The 22,283-nt window shown below is 43.2% G+C and overlaps 1 protein-coding gene across 7 annotated transcripts in view; it reads left to right on the top strand.

The window, feature by feature from the left end:
- Positions 1-22,283, top strand: part of MTMR3 (myotubularin related protein 3) — a 100,457-nt gene that overhangs the window by 43,113 nt on the left and 35,061 nt on the right. For 6 of the 7 annotated variants that reach the window (XM_070763106.1, XM_070763105.1, XM_070763108.1 and 3 more), the window contains 5 exons: positions 5,010-5,086; positions 6,364-6,453; positions 7,381-7,497; positions 20,427-20,509; positions 21,974-22,140. In XM_070763106.1, the coding sequence (XP_070619207.1) occupies positions 5,018-5,086; positions 6,364-6,453; positions 7,381-7,497; positions 20,427-20,509; positions 21,974-22,140 (526 nt within the window). In that variant the 5' untranslated portion in view covers positions 5,010-5,017. Of the gene's footprint in view, positions 1-3,670; positions 3,812-5,009; positions 5,087-6,363; positions 6,454-7,380; positions 7,498-20,426; positions 20,510-21,973; positions 22,141-22,283 lie in introns of those variants that run through there. The other variant, XM_070763109.1, reaches the window with a different exon arrangement.

The raw sequence follows: 22,283 nt of genomic DNA, 5'->3' as shown, positions 1-22,283 counted from the left end.
AGGCTCTTCCCCTGGATCCCGCCAAACGACATTGAATATGTTCTCTAGGTCTGGTTTCCGGGACCCTCACCTTCTCAAAAGGTGGTTCACGTATCTTAACAACAGCCATGTTTTGTTTAATAAGCTGCAGTTGGATATTCAATTCAATTCAATTTATTAGATTTGTATGCCGCCCCTCTTCGAAGACCCAGGGCGGCTCACAACAACAATAAAAACAATATTCTAGCGAAAACAAATCTAATATTAAAAAGCACATTAAAAACTCTATCATATTTAAAAAGCAAACAACACATACATATCCAAACATAAATATAAAAAAGCCTGGGGGAAAGGTGTCTCAACTCCCCCATGCCTGGCGGTATAAGTGAGTCTTGAGTAGTTTACGAAAGACAAGGAGGGTGGGGGCAGTTCTAATCTCCGGGGGGAGTTGATTCCAGAGGGCCGGGGCCGCCACAGAGAAGGCTCTTCCCCTGGGGCCCGCCAAACGACATTGTTTAGTCGACGGGACCTGGAGAAGGCAACTCTGTGGGACCTTATCGGTCGCTGGGATTCGTGCGGTAGCAGGCGGTTCCAGAGGTATCTGGTCCAATGCCATGTAGGGCTTTAAAAGTCATAACCAACACTTTGAATTGTGACCGGAAACTGATCGGCAGCCAATGCAGGCCACGGAGTGTTGCAGAGATGTGGGCGAATCTAGGAAGCCCCACAATGGCTCTCGCGGCTGCGTTCTGCACGAACACTTTTCAAAGGTAGCCCCATGTAGAGAGCATTGCAGTAATCGAACTTCAAGGTGATGATGGCATGAGCGACTGTGAGCAATGACTCCCTGTCCAAATAGGATATGTTAAAATAACCTACAAAAATGTGATTTGCAGAGGGTTGTGGCGGGTACGCATGAAGCACTAAGCCAAAATCCAAAAAGCTAAGTGTACAATTTACCATCTTCAGGAAATCAGACCAGACACTTAAAAAAAGAAAAAGGAATGTTTTTGGAACTAATCCATTCATTGGAATATTAAGAAGACTCCTTAAGTTGTAATATGTACAAATCGATGGTGAGACCACCCTTGGAGGACTGTGTACAGTTCTGGTCACCTCACCTCAAGAAGGATATAATGGAACTGGAAAAGGTGCAAAAAAGGGCAACAAGAATGATCAAAGAAATGGAGCACCACTCTTATAAAACCAGGTTGCAACGCCTTGGTCTCTTCAGCCTTGAAAGACGGCGTTTAATAGGTGACTTGATTGAAGTGTATAAAATCCTGCATGGGATAGAAAAGGTGGATAGAGAAAAAATATTTTCTCTATCACACAATACTAGGACGAGGGGGTCCTCCCTAAAGCTCATAGGTAAGAAAGTGAGGACAAATCAAGGGAAATATTTCTTCACCAAGAGGGTCCTTGGTTGATGGGATTCCCTTCCAGAAGAGGTGGTGACAGCTGTCAGTCTTGATAGCTTCAAGGCAGGATTAGACAGATTCATGGATGCCAAGTATATCCGTGGTTATTGAAATGGATGTCCATGTGCCGCCTCTATGTTGGCTGAGGCAGGAAGGATTCCCTTGGGTCCCATTTGTTGGGGGTCGAGGGAAAGGGAGGGTCTTGCCTTCTCTTTCTGCTCAAGATACCCATGGACAATTGGGGGACCCCTGTGGGACACAGAATGCTGGACTCGATGGGCTTTGGCCTGATTCAGCATTGCTCTTCTTATGTTCTTATGTTCTATATAACTGATGACCAACCTGTAAAACGATTGGTTTGGGGTTGAAGGTTTACTTTCCGATACCACATTGAACAACAGTAGCCATGATTCCCAGCTGTGGCTTTGCTGACTTGTAAGTTAAGTCACTGGAGGACACTGGATCGTCATTCCCACCTTAGAATTGTGGTATCAGCAACATTAAAATTGAATTGAACATTACGGTGGTTAGATTTAATTAGGAAATGAATTGCCCAGAATGCAAGGAGCTCTTTTAGGTGTGCCCAGAAAATGAAATGTTTTGTTGGGTTTTTTTACTTTTAACTTTTGATCAACATACTGCTAAATTGTATAATATTTGAACGCCAGGGAAGATTTAAAAGGGAATTAATTTGTAGCAGAGGAAACAGTTGAGAAACAAGTCAGATTTGTGGTTGGTTATATTATCATCATTAAAGGCATTATGCAAGTCACCTTTTTTTCAGAACAGGTTCCTTGAGTCAGATTCAAATTTGAACCCTAGTGTCTTTGAAAATTTTGACATTTTTACGTAGATTATATGTTAATTTTAAGAATGTCTTTACGCCTTTCATTATACATAGCCACTTCGGCAAGAGCTTTGAGTTGAAATGCAGTCTGTAAATATTTTAAGGAATTAGTAATGCCTCTTCCTAAAATTTATCAACTGTCCAGTCAACGAAGCAGTGGAAATGATGTGACGGTGTCTGGAGGCTGTTGGGGCCTGGATGGGTGTCAACAGACTCAAACTCAACCCGGATAAGACGGAGTGGCTGTGGGTTTTGCCTCCCAAGGACAATTCCATCTGTCCGTCCATTACCCTAGGGGGGGAATTATTGACCCCCTCGGAGAGGGTCCGCAACTTGGGCGTCCTCCTCGATCCACAGCTCACATTAGAGAAACATCTTTCAGCTGTGGCGAGGGGGGCGTTCGCCCAGGTTCGCCTGGTGCACCAGTTGCGGCCCTATCTGGACCGGGACTCACTGCTCACAGTCACTCATGCCCTCATCACCTCAAGGCTCGACTACTGTAACGCTCTCTACATGGGGCTACCTTTGAAAAGTGTTCGGAAACTTCAGATCGTGCAGAACGCAGCTGCGAGAGCAGTCATGGGCTTACCTAGGTATGCCCATGTTTCGCCATCACTCCGCAGTCTGCATTGGTTGCCGATCAGTTTCCGGTCACAATTCAAAGTGTTGGTTATGACCTTTAAAGCCCTTCATGGCACTGGACCAGAATATCTCCGAGACCGCCTTCTGCCGCACGAATCCCAGCGACTGTTTAGGTCCCACAGAGTGGGCCTTCTCCGGGTCCCGTCAACTAAACAATGTCGGTTGGCGGGCCCCAGGGGAAGAGCCTTCTCTGTGGCGGCCCCGACTCTCTGGAACCAACTCCCCGCAGAGATTAGAACTGCCCCTACTCTCCCTGCCTTCCGTAAACTCCTTAAAACCCACCTTTGCCGTCAGGCATGGGGGAACTGAAACACCTCCCCCGGGCATGTACAATTTATGCATGGTATGTTTGTGTGTGTGCTTGTTAGTAAATGGGGTTCTTTTTTAAAAAAACTTTTTAAAATATTTTAAATTTATTTGGATTTGTTACGATTGTTATATTTTGCTGTGAGCCGCCCCGAGTCCACGGAGAGGGGCGGCATACAAGTCTGAATAATAAATAAATAAATAAACAAACAAATAAATAAATAAATAAATAAACTAGAATTCTACATGTATCCTTTGGGTCTGCGGGGCAAGTCTAATGCGAGGGTCGCCCAAAACATAGTTCACCACATTTTTTCTTCTTCAACAATTATGTATTGAACACAATGAAACTTTCACACAAGAAAGAATGATGTTTCTTCTACACTCCTTTTTCCCCCACGTAATCTCCATCCCATTCTATGTCCTTCCTCCAGTGAGACACAAGGCCGTGTATGTCCTGTCGGTACCACTCCTTCTTCTGCTCATGAAGCCATTTCTGCACTGCAGTGGCCTCACCCTGTGTGCCCAGCGAATAACCGTCCTTCTGTCGACTGCAGACTCTCCACAAACTGTACACAAACATTTGTGAATGTTCCCAACAGTTTCTTTTTCCGCGGTGAGAAATTTAATGACGACACGTTGCTTGTAATGTATATCACTTACAGACACCATTTCAAAACACCGTTGCAGCTACGCAATCTGTCTGAAGAAACACAAAATTTACACATGCACGCCCGACCATTCAAATAATGTATATCTAAAGTTTCGCATTCGTCTCATTACTGTAGTCTGAGAAAAAAATATGGTGCTTTACTTTCTGGGCTCACATTAGAGAACCATCTTTCAGCTGTGGCGAGGGGGGCGTTTGCCCAGGTTCGCCTGGTGCACCAGTTGCAGCCCTATCTGGACCGGGACTCACTGCTCACAGTCACTCATGCCCTCATCACCTCGAGGTTCGACTACTGTAATGCTCTCTATATGGGACTACCTTTGAAAAGTGTTCGGAAACTTCAGATCGTGCAGAATGCAGCTGCGAGAGCAATCACAGGCTTCCCTAAATATGCCCATGTTACACCAACACTCCGCAGTCTGCATTGGTTGCCGAGCAATTTCCGGTCACAATTCAAAGTGTTGGTTATGACCTTTAAAGCCCTTCATGGCATCGGACCAGAATATCTCCGAGACCGCCTTCTGCCGCACGAATCTCAGCGACCGATTAGGTCCCACAGAGTGGGCCTTCTCCGGGTCCCGTCAACTAAACAATGTCGTTTGGCGGGCCCCAGGGGAAGAGCCTTCTCTGTGGCGGCCCCGACTCTCTGGAACCAGCTCCCCCCAGAGATTAGAACTGCCCCCACGCTCCTTGCCTTTCGTAAACTCCTTAAAACCCACCTTTGTCGTCAGGCATGGGGGAATTGCGATATCTCCCCCGGGCCTATACAATTTATGTATGGTATGTTTGTATGTATGTATGTCTGCTTAATAATGGGGTTCTTAATATATTTAAAATTGTAAATTATTAGATTTGTCATGAACTGTTTTTATTGTGTTGTGAGCCGCCCCGAGTCTACGGAAAGGGGTGGCATACAAATCTAATAGATAGATAGATAGATAGATAGATAGATAGATAGATAGATAGATAGATAGATAGATAGATAGATAGGTAAATAAGTAAATAAGTAAGTAGATAGATAGATAGATAGATAGACAGACAGACAGACAGACAGACAGACCCTGGTATTTCTGACATTGCAGTATTTAATTGCAAATAATAAATGTCCTGCTCTCAGCACCCACTTTCTAATTTTGTCTTCCAGACCTTTCCATGATATATAGCGCTGAAGAACTGGAAAGCAAGGGGGAGAACCTTGCCGTGCAGCTCGGCTCTGTCATGGTACGTGCCCAGATCCTTCAGGGTTGAATAAAGGGAAAGAGAGCTGAAGCGCAGGGAAGCTAAACAGGGTCACCCTTAGGTGTTTACAACATTTGATTGTGTTCAGTTCTGGAGACCTCACCTACAAAAAGATATTGACAAAATTGAACGGGTCCAAAGACGGGCTACAAGAATGGTGGAAGGTCTTAAGCATAAAACGTATCAGGAAAGACTTAATGAACTCAGTCTGTATAGTCTGGAGGACAGAAGGAAAAGGGTGGACATGATCGAAACATTTAAATATGTCAAAGGGTTAAATAAGGTTCAGGAGGGAAGTGTTTTTAATAGAAAAGTGAACACAAGAACAAGGGGACACAATCTGAAGTTAGTTGGGGGAAAGATCAGAAGCAACATGAGAAAATATTATTTGACTGAAAGAGTAGTAGATCCTTGGAACAAACTTCCAGCAGATGTGGTTGGTCAATCCACAGGAACTTGGCTGCATAGCTAGAGGTATAACAAGCAGGAAGAGGGAGATCCCCTTATACAGAGCGCTGGTGAGACCACATTTGGAATACTGTGTTCAGTTCTGGAGACCTCACCTACAAAAAGATATTGACAAAATTGAACGGGTCCAAAGACGGGCTACAAAAATGGTGGAAGGTCTTAAGTATAAAACGTATCAGGAAAGACTTAATGAACTCAATCTCTTTAGTCTGGAGGACAGAAGGGAAAGGGGGGACATGATCGAAACATTTAAATATGTTAAAGGGTTAAATAAGGTTCAGGAGGGAAGTGTTTTTAATAGGAAAGTGTACACAAGGACAAGGGGACACAATCTGAAGTTAGTTGGGGGAAAGATCAAAAGCAACGTGAGAAAATATTATTTCACTGAAAGAGTAGTAGATCCTTGGAACAAACTTCCAGCAGACGTGGTTGGTAAATCCACAGTCACTGAATTCAAACATGCCTGGGATAAACATATATCCATCCTAAGATAAAATACAGGAAATTGTATAAGGGCAGACTAGATGGACCAGGAGGTCTTTTTCTGCCGTCAGCCTTCTATGTTTCTATGTTTCTAAACCACATCTTCTGAACCTTGGTAACTTGGATGAACCTCAACTCCCAGAATTTACGCTCAAGGATTATGCTTTGTTAGAATTTCAGAATGTGGTGACTAAGAACGAACCTTTGCCATTATCCAGTTAGTAGGAAAAAAAATGTGACTGGCACATACCAGTGTATTGGCACGAACGGCATTGTCGGCTTCAATTCTAAACTTTAATCTTTCTCAGGATGAAGAGACTCATCATAGCCTTGAATGCATCCAAGCTAATCAGATCTTCCCCAGGAAGCAGCTGATCCGGGACGATGAAAATCTCCAGGTGAGCACTTGATTCTCCTTTGATCTTGTGGTGGGATCCGGGACTGCGTGGGTTTAGTCTAGGATCAGGCCGCAGAACCTTTGAGGTGCCTGGTTTGGTTTCCACCTGTTCTGACGGGCTCTCTGGTAGACTCCTCCCAAAAATTGACAGGTACAAATTTCAGACACACTCACACGTTTGAAAATGCAAAACAATGTTCTTTATAATGAAAATTCACTTAACCCAAGCCCTCTTTTGGTATAGCAAAGAGCACTGGTCTCCAAACAAACTGGTAATTTGTACAAGTCCCTTATCAGTTCTGTGATACTTACCTTGCAGCTGTGAGGCAATTCACAGTCCTTCTTCTTTCACAAAGTGAAACACACTTTGCCCTGGTTTAGTTTCAAAGCGGGGGAAAATCAGCACACAAAAGGTCAAAGTCATTAAAGCAGTCACGAAACACAATGATCAGATCATCCTCCACAATGGCCAAACCCACAGGCTGCTATTTATAGCAGCCTCACTAATGACCACAGCCCCACCCAACCACAGGTGGCCTCATTTTCTTTGATAATAATCTCTCAGTTGTTGCTGCCTATGCATCGCTCTCCTCATGCGTGGCTGTATCATTAACTCTTGTTCCGAATCCAAGGAGGAGCTAGAGAATTGATCTCCTTCTGAGCTGTCTGCCCCACTCTCCTCCTCCCTGTCACTCATGCCTTCTTGGTCAGAGGAGCCTTCATCAGCAGAATCCACCGGGGGCAAAACAGGCCTGCAGCATGTGGATGTTTTCCCCACATCCACAGTCCTTGGGGCAGGAGCTGGGCCAGAGCTAACCACAACAGACTTCAACTCCCAGAACTCCCCAGCCTTCATTCACCAGTCACCCTTGAGATGTGACCCCTTCCATTCTGTCAAGGAAATGAATTCTCCCCACTGTGCCCGCAGGTCCCATTTCTTGAGCTTCATGGGGAGAGCACCGAGTATGTCGGCCGAGCGGACGATGCCGTCATTGCCCTGTCCAACTACAGGCTTCACATCAAATTCAAGGAATCGGTGGTGAATGTAAGTTGTCTCTTCGGAAGCCGGAACTCTGTGTAGAGGGCAGCGGGAGATAGCTCAGTGGGGCTTCAAGTTCAAAACTGAAAATATCCGAAAAGCCAGCATGGCATAAGATTTTGGGCAGCATCTCTCGTTGGTGGCATTTCAATTCCTTTGCTGTCAAAGGAATCTTGGAGTCCTAGTGGATGACTGGGATAACTTGGAGTCCTAGCGCATCTTGGAGTTGTAGTGGACAACCATTTAAACAGGAGCCAGCTGTGTGCAGCAGCTGCCAAAACAGCCAACGCAGTTCTAGGCTGCATTAACAGAGTGTGAAGTGTTAATACCACTTTATAAGGGTTGGACTAGAAGACCTCCAAGGCCCCTTCCAACTCTGTTGTTGTTGTTATTGTTAACGCTTGTGCCACCCGGATGTGGGCACTAGTGCAGAAAGGCGTGTGGCATTTTAAAGCTGTCTCAGGCTCTGGTTCCAAATGGTCGGTTGACATCAACGGGAGCATCGCTGTCGTCCTTTATCGTCCTTTATCGCATACAAATCCAATAAATAAATAAATTTAATCCTCGTGCATATTCTGCTGTGGAAACATGCGAGTTTCCTCATCCGCTGACAAGTTAGGACACCTCGCAGCCGCAAGGGTTCGTTCTTCTTCCTCTCCCATCACGAAGCTCTGAGTCATCTCAAAGCCCATGGCCGGGAGAAGAAACAGAGCAGCGTTAGAATTTATCCTGGTGGTTAACTCAACCCAGGCCTCGGTGCTAACCAATCCCCAACTTTGCTATGGGAGCTGTTGGAATATTGTTAAATAGGATTGCAGTTCTGCGGTGCAAGGCTCAAAATCTCAGGAAGGGTATCAAAACTGGAGAATCTTCCTTTATAGCAATCACACTTATATACCGCTTCACAGTGCTTTATAACCCTCTCTAAGCGGTTTGCAGAACCAGCCTCTTGCCCCCAACAATCTGAGTCCTCATTTGACTCACCTCGGAAGGATGGAAGGCTTGAGTCAACCTTGAGTCAGGAAGGAAGGAAGGATGGAAGAAAGGATGGATGGTAGGAAGGAAGGAAGGAAGGAAGGGGAGGGAGGGAGGAAAGAAGGAAGGATGGATGGATGGTAGGAAGGAAGGAAGGAAGGGGAGGGAGGGAGGAAGGAGATAGCAATAGCACTTATATACCGCTTCACAGTGCTTTTACAGCCCTGTCTAAGCGGTTTACAGAACTAGCCTCTTGCACCCAACAATCTGGGTCCTCATTTGACCCACCTTGGAAGGATGGAAGGCTTGAGTCAACCTTGAGTCAGGAAGGAAGGGAGGGAGGAAGAAAGGAAGGAATGATGAAAGGAAAGAAGGATGGAAGAAAGGATGGATGGTAGGAAGGAAGGAAGGGGAGGGAGAGAGGAAGGGGGAGGAAGGAAGGAAGGGGGGAAGGAAGGAAGGAATAGCAATAGCACTTAGACTTATATACTGCTTCACAGTGCTTTATATCCCTCTCTAAGCGGTTTACAGAACCAGCCTCTTGCCCCCAACTATCTGGGTCCTCATTTGACCCACCTCATAAGGACAGAAAGCTGAGTTAACGTTGAGCTGGTCAGGATAATAATATTGTATTATTATAATATTGTACGGCACCCTGAGTCGCTTTGAGAAGGGCGGCATAGAAATAAAGAAATAATAAATAGATAGCGTCCTACTCGGAGCCCTCCTCTCCCCTCCCCACCTGCAGCACCCCAGCTGACCAGTCGTTTCTGGGTTGCTTGTTCTGTTCCCAGCGCATTGATCTCCATATCTTTTTTTTCAGAATGCGAATTCTGTGGATGTGAGACTCTGAAGCCTTTTAGGAAATAAAACTGCTGGAGACCAGTTCTTTGTAGCAGGCCTGACAGCCATTTCATCCACCTGTTTCAAATTAGACTGGCAGATGCCAGGTAGATCTTTGTAGGGATTTTGGTAGCCTCAGCTGTCATACTTGCAGCCTTTGATCTGCTGGAACAAAAGAGTCGCATTCATTCGTTTTAGATTTTTATTTTTAGATTTGTTTTTATTCTGCTTTTTGTTATTACTTTTTAAAATAAATAAGGTGGAGAAAATACCTCAAACTGCTTCCACCTCCTACTTATATCTACAAGGAGAACTCTGTGAGATAGGCTGGACTGAAAGAGAAGTCGCCCACCTGACTTTCATGCCTAAACCGGGACTAGAACTCTCCATCTCCTGGTGACTAGTCCAAGGTCACCCAGCCCGCTTGCATGCCTAAAGGAGGACTAGAACTCCCAGTCTCCTGGTTTCTACTCTGGTTCCTTAATCACTACACCAAACTGGCTCTGGTTTATACCTTAATATTAAGCCAGGTTTTGGCAGGGTTTTTTTCTAGACCCCTCTTTAAATTGGGGTTTTTTAGATTGTTTTTAATATTAGATTTGTTTACATTGTCTTTTTATATTGTTGTTAGCCGCCCCGAGTCTTCGGAGAGGGGCGGCATACAAATCTAATAAATAAATAAAATAAATAAATAAATATTTTCCATGGTGTGCCTTCACATAACCCAGCCATAACCCAAATTTAGCTGTAATTTCACCCTCCCTTTTTTTAAAACAGGGCCCTCACGCTAATCCAGAAAACAGAATTATGTAATTACCATATTTTTCAGAGTATAAGACGCACCTTAGTTTTTGGGGATGAAAATAGGGTAAAGAATCTGCTTACCAGGTATTCATCTGGCTAGCTTCCTTAGCCAGCACATTATTTTATCCCCTGCTTAGGGCTTTAAAAAAAAACTTTATTCAGAGAGAGTAACATTGAAAGAGCTTGCAAGCCATTAGCACCTGGAAAGAAACATTTGGAGCAATGTAGAGCAATGGAAAAACCCTGCAAAGGTTTAGGGCTTGGAAAACTTTCTTCGCAGAGAGTAACAATGAAAGAGCCTGCAAGCGGGTAAGAGCTGGGAACATTGTTAGCACCTGGTTAGGGTGGGAAATAATAATAATAATAATAATAATAATAATAATAATAATAATAATAATAATAATAACAACAACAACAACAACAACAACAACAATTATTATTATTATTATTATTATTAATTAGATTTGTATGCCACCCCTCTCCGAAGACTCGGGGCGGCTCACAACAATGATAAAAACAATATTATAGTGGCACAAATCTAATATTAAAAGAAATAACTAAAACCCTATCATATTAAAACCAGAAGAAACTTATCCGGAGCAATTTAGAGCAATGAAAAAAACCCTGCAGAGACTTAGGGCTTGGAAAACATTCTTTGCAGAGAGAAACAATGAAAGAGCTTGTAAGCTGCTAAGAGCTGGAAAAATCATTAGCACCTGGTTAGGGCTGGAAAGAAACTTATTCAGAGCAAGTTAGAGCATTGAAAAAAACCCTGCAGAGACTTAGGGCTTGGAAAACATTCTTTGCAGAGAGTAATAATGAAAGAGCCTGCAAGGTAAGAGCTGGGAAGATAGTTAGTAGCTAGTTAGAGCTGGAAATAAAAGCTACATTCAGAGTATAAGACGCACTCAAATTATCAGCCTCTTTTAGGGAGGAAAATGTGCGTCTTATACTCCAAAAAATGCAGTAAACGGAAAGAAATCCCTGTTCAGACTTGACTGGATTGGTTCCTCTCTCTGTCTTTCCTTCGCAGCTGCAAGTTTGTTTTCATTTTAGTTGATTCTGGTCTTTGATGTGCAGCGAGTCAGTTGCAAAATTAACCTCCTAAAGAACCCCGAAGAACAAAAATGTGGTTTGTTTAGCAATTGACAGCATTCTAAATAAAGAATGCAACTGCGGGCTGACATGAAAGTGAGTTATTGCTCAGCTATGCGAGAGCGAGCGCTCGGAATGGGTACCGTCTCAGACCATTATGTAATATTAAATGAATTTATACTCTTCATATTGCATGGGAATTGCTGCAATGAGAAACCTTGGGCAAGCGGAAGGCAGCCGCAGTTCAAGAGGCCCAGTTGCGAGCTGGCTTGTGCAACACACCAAATTCCCAGCCTCAGTTCACAAACCGTATAGTTGCTGTGTGCCTATAACAGGGTGAGCTGCAAGCAAACCGTAAACGGGCGTTAACGTGGCCTGGTTTGCATAAAATACAAAGATAGTGACTGGGTTCCCACAAAACAATTTGGACCCTTCCATTAAACCACCACAGTTTACACAGCGATGATCATTTTGGCTAGGCTAGGAATGTTATTGGAACTAATCCATTCATTGGAATATTAAGAAGACTTCTTAAGTTGAAATATGTACAAATCGATGGTGAGACCACCCTTGGAGGACTGTGTACAGTTCTGGTCACCTCACCTCAAGAAGGATAGAATGGAACTGGAAAAGGTGCAAAAAAGGGCAACAAGTATGATCAAAGAAATGGAGCACCTCCCTTATAAAACCAGGTTGCAACGCCTTGGTCTCTTCAGCCTTGAAAGACGGCGTTTAAGAGGTGACTTGATCGAAGTATAAAATCATGCACGGGATAGAAAAGGTGGATAGAGAAATTTTTTTTCCCTATCACACAATACTAGGACGAGGGGGCCTTCCCTAAAGCTCATAGGTAAGAAAGTGAGGACAAAAAAAGGGAGCTATTTCTTCACCCAGAGGATCCTTGGTTGATGGAATTTACTTCCAGAAGAGGTTATGACAGCTGTCAGGCTGGATAGCTTCAAGGCAGGATTAGACAGATTAATGGATGCCAAGTGTATCATGTCCTTGTGCCCCCCTATATTGGTTGAGGCAGGCAGGGTTCCCTTGGGTCCCATTTGTTGGGGGTCAAGGGAAAGGGAGGGTCTTGCCTTCTCTTTCTGCTCAAGATCCTCATGGACAATTGGTGGGCCACTGTGGGCCACAGAATGCTGGACTCGATGAGGTTTGGCCCGATTCAGCAGGGCTCTTCTTAGGTTCTTATGTGATTATTTCCTTGCAAGAGAAAGAATAGTGAGAGCTGTGATAGTTGGATACAAAGAGCGGCCGTGTGGAAGAGAGGTGGCACTAATAAAGGAGAATATTTGGAGTTTTGAAGTGAGGGACCCCTGCAAGGGCATTTCATTACCCAAAGTAATAACATTGTCAGAGCGCCAATGGGTTCACCTACCAGTTTGAGTCATGAAATTTCTGTCCCCAAACCCCCAAGTTCACAGGGCACCAGGGACCCCTTGGAGGTGGTAGCATTTTCTGGGCCTTTTGGGCAAGACAAGGATTTGTGGGTTGAGATTTTTGAGAAAGGAGGTTCAAACAGGAGTCTTGAAATACATGGCAACAAGGCCCCGATCTACAGGGCTGCCTTCCCCATAGGCAGTGTTTCTCAATTGGGTCATTCTTCGTCAAGTGGACCAGGTGTCCACTTGACCGATGTTTGCAGCCTTATTTGAAAAGAAACTATCACAGAAACAACATATATGATAGAAAAAGACCAACTCTTTCTAATGAAATAAAAATGAAAATGATTGAAGGTGAGAAAACAGATCGCTCAATCATCTTCATTAGAAAGAGCAAGTTTTTTTCCTATCGCTCTGTTTTCTCATCTTCAATCATTTTCATTTTTATTTCAGTAGAAAGAGGATGTTTTTTTCTATCACACATGTTGCTTTTGTGATGGTTTCTTTTCAAATAAGGCTTCAAGTTCACCTGGTCCACTTGACAAAGAATGACTCAATTATTTTCTGTTATGCCCCCCCAACTCTCCGCCAGGACGATTGTTTGCACATTTTCCCTAAAAAACCTCAAGCGGCTTATCAGTGTGATTGGGATGTCATGTGTTTAAGTGACGCCTTAATTTATTTGGCTTCATGCTGTCCACTGCCAACATTTTTAGACACAGTAAACCTACCGCTCTTTCCTCGTCTCCCACCGTAGTCCCGGTGAAGCCACGCGCTACATACACTTCGACATGTTTCCTCGTCTTAACTTTCGGGAGGCTTATGTTTGTCTCATGATCTCCGTCTCTCTCCTCCTTTCTTTTCATCCCTGTTCAATATTTTTCCATGGTGTCTCTTAAGGTTTGTTCTATGCACTTCATATCCCCTGCTCTGTACTGTGTGCTATTGTTCAGTGTAAAAAAACCCTATGCCTTGTGGGGGGAAAATTGATTTGATTGGATTGGATTGGATTTGTATGCCGCCCCTCTCCGCAGACTCGGGGCGGCTAACAACAGTAGTAAAACAGGATATGACAATCCAATATTAAAACAATTAAAAACCCTTATTGTAAAACCAAACATACATACAGACATACCATGCATAAAATTGTAAAGGCCTAGGGGGAAAGAGTATCTCAGTTTCCCCATGCCTGCAACAATCTGTTTACTATATCCTATCCAAGTATTTCTCAGACTTAGTAACTTTTAAGAGGTGTGGACTTTCAACTCCTCCCAGCTGCTGAAATTGAGAAGCCCTGGACTCTCTCAGTAAATATCGTTCTAGATCTTCCTGTGGAGTTGGTTTCTTGATTCTTGATTCTTCACCCCTTACAGAGTTGACCGACGAAGATTCCAAGAAATTTCTCAATACAAAAGAAATGGTGACGGGATTAAACCTTAAACCTGCTAGTAGGTGTTTAAATAGGGCTGGATATTTCATCTAGGAAGGATTCTTGTGGGGAGTCAGTTAAGATGATCTCTCTGGTCCCTTCTGACTCTCGCATTGAGTAATTTTATAATGCAGTGTTCCCTCGATTTTCGCGGGTTCGAACTTCGCGAAAAGTCTATACCACGGTTTTTCAAAAATATTAATTAAAAAATACTTTGCGGTCCCCCCCCTCCCCATACCACGGTTTTTCCCACCCGATGACGTCATATGTCATCACCAAACTTTCGTCCACCTTTAATAAATATTTTTTTTAATAAACTTTAATAAAGAAACATGGTGAGTAATCATCTAAATGGTTGCTAAGGGAATGGGAAATTGCAATTTAGGGGTTTAAAGTGTTAAGGGAAGGCTTGGGATACTGTTCATAGCCAAAAATAGTGTATTTACTTCCGCATCTCTACTTCGCGGAAATTCGACTTTCGCGGGCGGTCTCGGAACGCATCCCCCGCGAAAATCGAGGGAACACTGTAATAATAATAATAATAATAATTTATTAGATTTGTATGCCGCCCCTCTCTGTAGACTCGGGTCGGTTTGATGGTTTGATTCTAAGTAGTGCAGCTGCAATTTTCAGTACTTTGGAGAGCTCTTCTCCCCCCTTTTAAGTATTTTTATCCATGGAGTTAACAGAACAAGCCAAATCCTTATTAGGCATGATTACCTTGGATAGCTTTTATCTCACAGCTTCATTGAAAACGGACCCCTGGACTCTTTCCTTGTTGTTTAGATAGTTCCTCCAATGCAAGGGACAATGAATTTGGGTCAAGTCCTGGAGATATTGGAGAACAACGGAGCGTTGGACATGACTTAGCCCCTGAACCACAAAAGCAGCTCTTTCCTTGTAACACTGGATGGGATTTCTGGAGGTTTTGCTTCAGAGTGCCTCGCCTAGGCAGAAAAATCAGCAACCCCAAATTCACTCCGCCAACCTTGTTTTAGCAGACTGCCATGGGGAAAACAGGTGTATGGGTTGCGTTCTCCTTCCGTGGATGCCTCACTTCTCCTTCGCAAGCACAAAAGGTGTGAACCCCATGAAATACACCCCCCCACACACTGCTTTAAAAGACATCGCTTCCCTCCAGTCAGGACGTGAGCTTGAATGGGCCCAGCGTCCAGTTTGCAATTGTTTTACGTTACCTCGCCGATGTAGGTTTATCTAGCCCGTCTTCGGGGGTTTTGCCTAATTTTGTTCTCTGTTTGCAATTCGTTAGAACGTCTGTAGGTTTGCTGCTTATGAGATCTCAGTAAGTAAGAACATTGCTGTTTAGCATTTGCAACTGCCGCGCCTTTTGCTTGGAATACAGTGAACATGCGCTGACCGTGGCTTGCAACAGAGGCAGGCGTGCATGGATTCATGTCAGAGCATGAACTTGCCTCCTATTTAAATAAACACCTGAATAAAAGATTCAGCAGACCAATGATGGCTTCTCTGAAGTGCTGCCCACACCCATCGTTTGGACTGTATTCAGCCAGGATACTTGATGCATGCATTGAAATGTAAGAGGCTTCTCTCTTCAAATTAAGCATTTGAATTCGGTTTGATCCTAAATAAGTCTAGGATACATTCGCTCAGTTCCAATGGTTCAGATTTGACATTGACTGCCTCTACCTAAGAATGCCTCCACTTACGAACTTTTCTAGATAAGAACCGGGTGTCCAAGATTTTTTTTTGCCTCTTCTCAAGAACCATTTTCCACTTACAAACCCCAAGCCTCTGAAACTGTAACCGGAAAAAGAGGGGAGAAGCCTCCATGGGGCCTCTCTAGGAGTCTCCTGGGAGGAAACAGGGCAGGAAAAGGCGGGGAGAAGCCTCCGCGGGGCCTCTCTAGGAATCTCCTGGGAGGAAACAGGGCAGGAAAAGGCGGGGAGAAGCCTCCATGGGGCCTCTCTAGGAATCTCCTGGGAGGAAACAGGGCCTCCACCCTCCCTGCGGTTTCCCCAATCGCACGCATTATTTACTTTTACATTGATTCCTAAGGGGAAAAATTGCTTCTTCTTACAAACTTTTCTACTTAAGAACCTGGTCACGGAACGAATTAAGTCCGTAAGTAGAGGTGCCACTGTACACCGTAGCCTTTCTTCTCCTATTTGGTTTCATTTTGAATTTTTAAAATTCCCTTACTCGTGTATTTTCCCCCCAAGACTTCCCAGCCGCAGCACGCAGCCAGTTCAGGACCTTCTAATATCTTTAGGAGACTGTTTATTTAATTGCAGGCAATCAGCATTCCTAGAAATTATACTCTGTGAAATGCCAGGGGTGAGCTTGACTAGTTCTGCCTGCTCATTCATAGCCAGGAAGGCGATTGGTAATGTATGTACCAATCGGGAGAAGGAGCACAGAAAAGTGACAAGGAATAGCGAATCAAAAGCAATTAAAAAGGGTAAGATAAGACAAAGAAAGATATCTCTACTGAATGTAGATTATAAAATATACATGTCAATTATAGCAGACAGATTGAAAAAAATTCTAAACAAAATAATACACCCAGATCAGAATGGATTCCTGCCTCATAGACAAATTAGAAACAACATAAGAATCACTCTAAATATGCTAGAATACTCTGAAAGTCATAGTGACAAGGAGTTTGTATTGCTATTTCTGGATGCTGAGAAAGCCTTTGATAACCTAAATAAGACAAAGAAAGGGAAACGGGTAAAGAGACTTGCACCACTATCATTAACTATTTTTTTTCTGTAGCTTTTTGCCAAACCTTCCTGACTTCTGCCCACACCCATCATACATTTCATTAATCCCACCTCTCAATCTTGGGAGACCTTGTCAGCTTCATCTAGGTGTGACTTTGGGAGGGATCCTTGGCGCTCCTTGATCTTTGCAGCTTTCCTACCTAAACCAGGGGGTCCCCAATCTCAGAATTCCTCAGCCAGCCACGGAAGTCAAAGTCCACAAGTCTTAAAAGTTACCCCGTTTGGAGACTCCTGATTTAAGTCAGCCTTTCACCCTAGTTGCTACCTTTTTGAGGGTGGGGGGAGGTTAGAGTTTCTCTATTTGGGGGGCCACTTTGAGATCCAAAACCTAAAAACCTTTTGTAGAAAAGTACATTTAAATGCGCAAAATGAATGAGTGGAAAATTAAAGTTACAATTCCCCCCCCCTTCCAATTTGTGGGCCTCAAATTTAGAGGAGCAATCCAATAATTCTCCTAACTGCTGGGCACAAATGCAATCTTAACACTGGAATTAAATGGGCTTCCTAAGCAAGCCACATCCTTCTTCTCCAGTTTATTGATTTGATTTGATTTGATTTGATTTGATTTGATTTGATTTGTATGCCGCCCATCTCCGAAGACTCGGGGCGGCTAACAACAATAAAAAAAGACAATGTAAACAAATCTAATCTTAAAAATAATCTTAAAAAACCCCAATTTAAAGAACCAATCATACATACAAGCATACCATGTATACATTCTATAAGCCTAGGGGGAAGGGAAAATTTCAATTCCCCCATGCCTGACCACAGAGGTGGGTTTTAAGGAGCTTGCGAAAGGCAAGGAGGGTGGGGGCATCTCTGATATCTAGAGGGAGCTGGTTCCAGAGGGTCGGGGCCGCCACAGAGAAGGCTCTTCTCCTGGGTCCAGCATCTACCACCTGCAGCCTATTATTTTCCATTTTCTCACAATCACGGCTTTCCTTTTTGCCAATTTTTCTCGGTCACAGATAATTAATAGCATCTATTTCAAGCCTGCTCTTTAACATGTCCCTGTCATTCCCATATAAATTTCTAAAATACTCCCTGCTCGCTTATATCCTGGCTTACATCTTTATATTGTTGTTCTTTCTCCTGGAAGTTCTTTTCCCATTCCCCATTTCTAAAGGGGTTACATTCCCCCCCCCAAACCCTTGATTGATTGTTTTATTAAACGTTGCATTTTGCTAACAAAATTCAGCAAATCGTTATTGGAGGCTGGCACTAATGATTGATCTGCATGGTATGTTTTGATTTTGTGGTGAATTTTTCAGCATGGAGATTGCTCGGGGAGTGGGATAAAATGCTTGGCACGGGAAAAATAAGGCAGAATCCAATGGAGCATGAAATGCCTTTCTTAGGGAGTAAACACGCCATTTTTATGGAGCACATAAAGGAAATTGTTCAGAAGGAAGGACAGCAGAACAGATGGAAACAAGGAGCAGAGGAAGTGACAACTGAGGGGGCTGTAAGTGTCGAAGCGCCAGAATTAGTAAGAAGAAGAGAAAAGAAGTCAAGCGAAGACTAGAATATTTAGTTCAGTGAAACAAACAAGGCCTTTGACTTCTAGGTATACAGTGTTCCCTCGATTTTCGCGGGTTCGAACTTAGCGAATAGCCTATACTACGGTTTTTCAAAAAATATTAATTAAAAAATACTTTGCGGTTTTTTCCTTATATCACGGTTTTTCCCGCCCAGTGACGTCATACGTCATTGCCAAACTAATAATTTTTGCAAATAAATAACAAAAAAAAAAATATTGTTAATAAATAATTATGTTTATAAATATCAGGATCACTAAGTGTCTTATTCAATGGTGAGTACCAGTAATAATGGTGAGTAAATGGTTGCTAAGGGAATGGGAAAGGGTAATTTAGGGGTTTAAAGTGTTAAGGGATGGATTGTGATATTGTCCATAGCCAAAAATGGTGTATTTACTTCCGCATCTCTACTTCGCGGAAATTCGACTTTCGCGGGTGGTCTCGGAACGCATCCCCCGCGAAAATTGAGGGGACACTGTAGTTCCCTTTTAAAGGCCTTTGTGGCTATCTGTGGGACGGCCTTCTTCCCCGGACACCAAACCGGTCCATAAATTCTAACCTAGGTAATCTTCGACTTATAATCATTCAAAGTTACGATGTCCTTGGAAAAATATGACCGTTTTTCAAAGTCACAACAGTTGCAGCCTCTCTCTGGTCACAGGATCCTTGGCAGTTCTGTGTTAGCAAAAACTTCAGAAGAGAAGGATTTAGGGGCAGTGATTTCTGACAGCCTCCAAATGGGTGAACAGTGCGGCCAGGCGGTAGGGAAAAGCGAGTAGAATGCTTGGCTGCATAGCTAGAGGTATAACAAGCAGGAAGAGGGAGATTGTGATCCCGCTGTATAGAGCGCTGGTGAGACCCCATTTGGAATACTGTGTCTAGTTCTGGAGAGAGATGGATCAAATTGAACGGGTCTAAAGACGGGCTGCAAAAACGGTGGAAGGGTCTTAAGCATAAAACCTATTAGGAAAGACTTCATGAACTCCATCTGTCTAGTCTGGAGGACAGAAGGGAAAGGGGGGACATGATTGAAACATTTAAATATGTTAAAGGATTCAATAAGGTTCAGGAGGGAAGTGTCTTTAATAGGAAAGTGAACGCAAGAACAAGGGGGCACAATCTGAGTTTAGTTGGGGGAAAGAATCAGAAGCAACGTGAGAAAATATTATTTGACTGAAAGAGTAGTAGATGCTTGGAACAAACTCCCAGCAGACATGGTTGGTCAATCCACAGGAACTGAATTGAAACATGCCAGGAATAAACATCTGTCCATCCTAAGATAGTGTATAGCATAAGGGCAGACTAGATGGACCAGGAGGTCTTTTTCTGCCATCCATCTTCCATGTTTCTATGCAACTGGTGCTCATCCTAAAGCCACAGGAACCGATGTGAGCCTGGACAGGCTTTTAAGTCTTTGGGGAAGTCCCATCACATGTCTTTGGAGAAGTCAAGCCAGACGTGAATGTGGGGAAGTTTTGCAAGCACCTTCTCAATTTCTAAAACGCTTCCTCGATTCCTCATACATAGACAGGCTTCGTTAGAGCCCTCAAGAGTAATTTTGAAAGCCGGTGAAGCAAGAGCTATTTAAGAAAGATAGCTGTTGGTTGCGAAGGCACCTTCGACCCTTCTTGGATTGAGAACAAATAAAAAAATCCCAAGAAAGTCCAGTTGCCTTTTGGAAAAGCACTTTGGGACGGTCGTGACCTGAATATTATATATATTATATATTTATCTATTTTGTATGCCGCCCCTCTCCACAGACTCGGGGCGGAATGATGGAGAATCTCCACAGATGCTTGTAGGTCAGCTGTCCTCCTCATTCCTTACGGCCAGATTCGGAGACATATTCTAAAAACGTTGTTAGTTTTGCAGTAGAGTTGAACGCAACGCCGTTTCATCAAGATGGGAGTTTAGATCGAAATGAGAAATGTGTCCACATGCCGTATTATGCATCGCGATTTAACCTTGGATACTTTTGTGCAACAGGAGGGTGTGGAGTCATGTTTCATTCCAGACCTCCAGCTGTCTACAAAATCCTTGTGAGAAAATGGGCGTTAGCCTTTCAGAGTAAATGATGTCTCCTTTTCCATCACAGGTTCCATTGCTGCTCGTAGAAAGCGTGGAATGTCGGGATATATTCCAGCTTCACTTGACATGCAAAGATTGCAAAGTTATTAGGTATGTACAGTCCCTGGTATTTCATATTAGTTAATGCAAGCGTGGCCTCCCCTCCCCTAAAATAAATACAACTGCCTTTTGAATAATTATGAATTACCCTTTTATGGCAGTTTCCTCCCAACTCTAGACTTCGTGGTATTTATTAATTTAATTATTTATTGGATTTCTATATACCAGCAAAATAGGGGTAGTGATTTCTGACAGTCTCAAAATGGGTGAGCAGTGTGGTCGGGCAGTAGGAAAAGCAAGCAGGATGCTTGGCTGCATAGCTAGAGGTATAACAAGCAGGAAGAGGAAGATTGTGATCTCCTTATATAGAGCGCTGGTGAGACCACATTTGGAATACTGTGTTCAGTTCTGGAGACCTCACCTACAAAAAGATATTGACAAAATTGAACGGGTCCAAAGACGGGCTACGAGAATGGTGGAAGGACTTAAGCATAAAACGTATCAGGAAAGACTTCATGAACTCAATCTGTATAGTCTGGAGGACAGAAGGAAAAGGGGGGACATGATCGAAACATTTAAATATGTTAAAGGGTTAAATAAGGTTCAGGAGGGAAGTGTTTTTAATAGGAAAGTGAACACAAGAACACGGGGACACAATCTGAAATTAGTTGGGGGAAAGATCAAAAGCAACGTGAGAAAATATTATTTCACTGAAAGAGTAGTAGATCCTTGGAACAAACTTCCAGCAGACGTGGTTGGTCAATCCACAGTCACTGAATTTAAACATGCCTGGGATAAACATATGTCCACCCTAAGATAAAATACAGGAAATAGTATAAGGGCAGACTAGATGGACCAGGAGGTCTTTTTCTGCCGTCAGTCTTCTATGTTTCTATGTAATACTGGCAGAATAATCTCAAAAGTTTTAATTTAGCTGTGGATGGCATTGGGATGTCAGAAATAATGGCTCATTCTTCACCCATGTTAAGTTTATCTGCTTCCTAGCTTGTCACGGGGTTACTCTAGGCGGCTTACAACAATCAAATGGAAGAAAGAAAAAGAGGGTTAAACAGAAGAGAAATAAAATAATAGAACAATAAAGCCACAAAAAAGAAACACAACAAGAATCCATCCCTCGTCCTAGTTTTAGCCACAGTCTAGAAACAGATTGCAGACACAACTGGCTGGGGAATTCTAGGAGTCCACAAGTTTTAAAAGTTGCCAAGTTTGGAAACCCCTGACCTATCAGAAAATCAATGTATAGGTCATAATGAACAGCATATTATTATTATTATTGTTGTTGTTGTTGTTGTTGTTGTTGTTATTATTATTATTATTATTATTATTATTATTATTATTTAAAATAAGCTCTTTAGGAAGTTTAAGACTCAAAAGGTAATTTCTGCTCTGACCTTAGCCTCCCATTTCATCCGTCAGGTGGGATATTTGTGAAGGAAAGTTTAAAGCACTCCTTGCCTTTAATTGGCGTTTGCATTTATTTATATTTTTTGGCAGGTGCCAGTTCTCTACTTTTGAGCAGTGTCAAGAGTGGCTGAAGCGGCTGAACAACGCCATCCGCCCCCCATCGAAGATCGAGGACGTTTTCTCCTTCGCTTACCATGCCTGGTGCATGGAGGTCTACGCCAGTGAAAAGGAGCAACATGGGGATTTGTGCCGCCCAGGTACGATGGGTCCTTTGCTGTTGTGCACATTCAGCGTTGTATAGAACAAAGTATTCAATGAGAATATTTAATTCATTCATATCTAGGGTGTGTTCTTTGAGGGTTCCCTTTGTTTTTTTGAGCAGTGTAGAATAGCAATAATA

Source organism: Erythrolamprus reginae, chromosome 10 (genome assembly GCF_031021105.1).
Source record: "Erythrolamprus reginae isolate rEryReg1 chromosome 10, rEryReg1.hap1, whole genome shotgun sequence".
Lineage (NCBI taxonomy): Eukaryota > Metazoa > Chordata > Lepidosauria > Squamata > Dipsadidae > Erythrolamprus > Erythrolamprus reginae.
The sequence above is the reverse complement of the archived record's forward strand: the minus strand, read 5'-3'. Positions and strand labels throughout refer to the sequence as shown.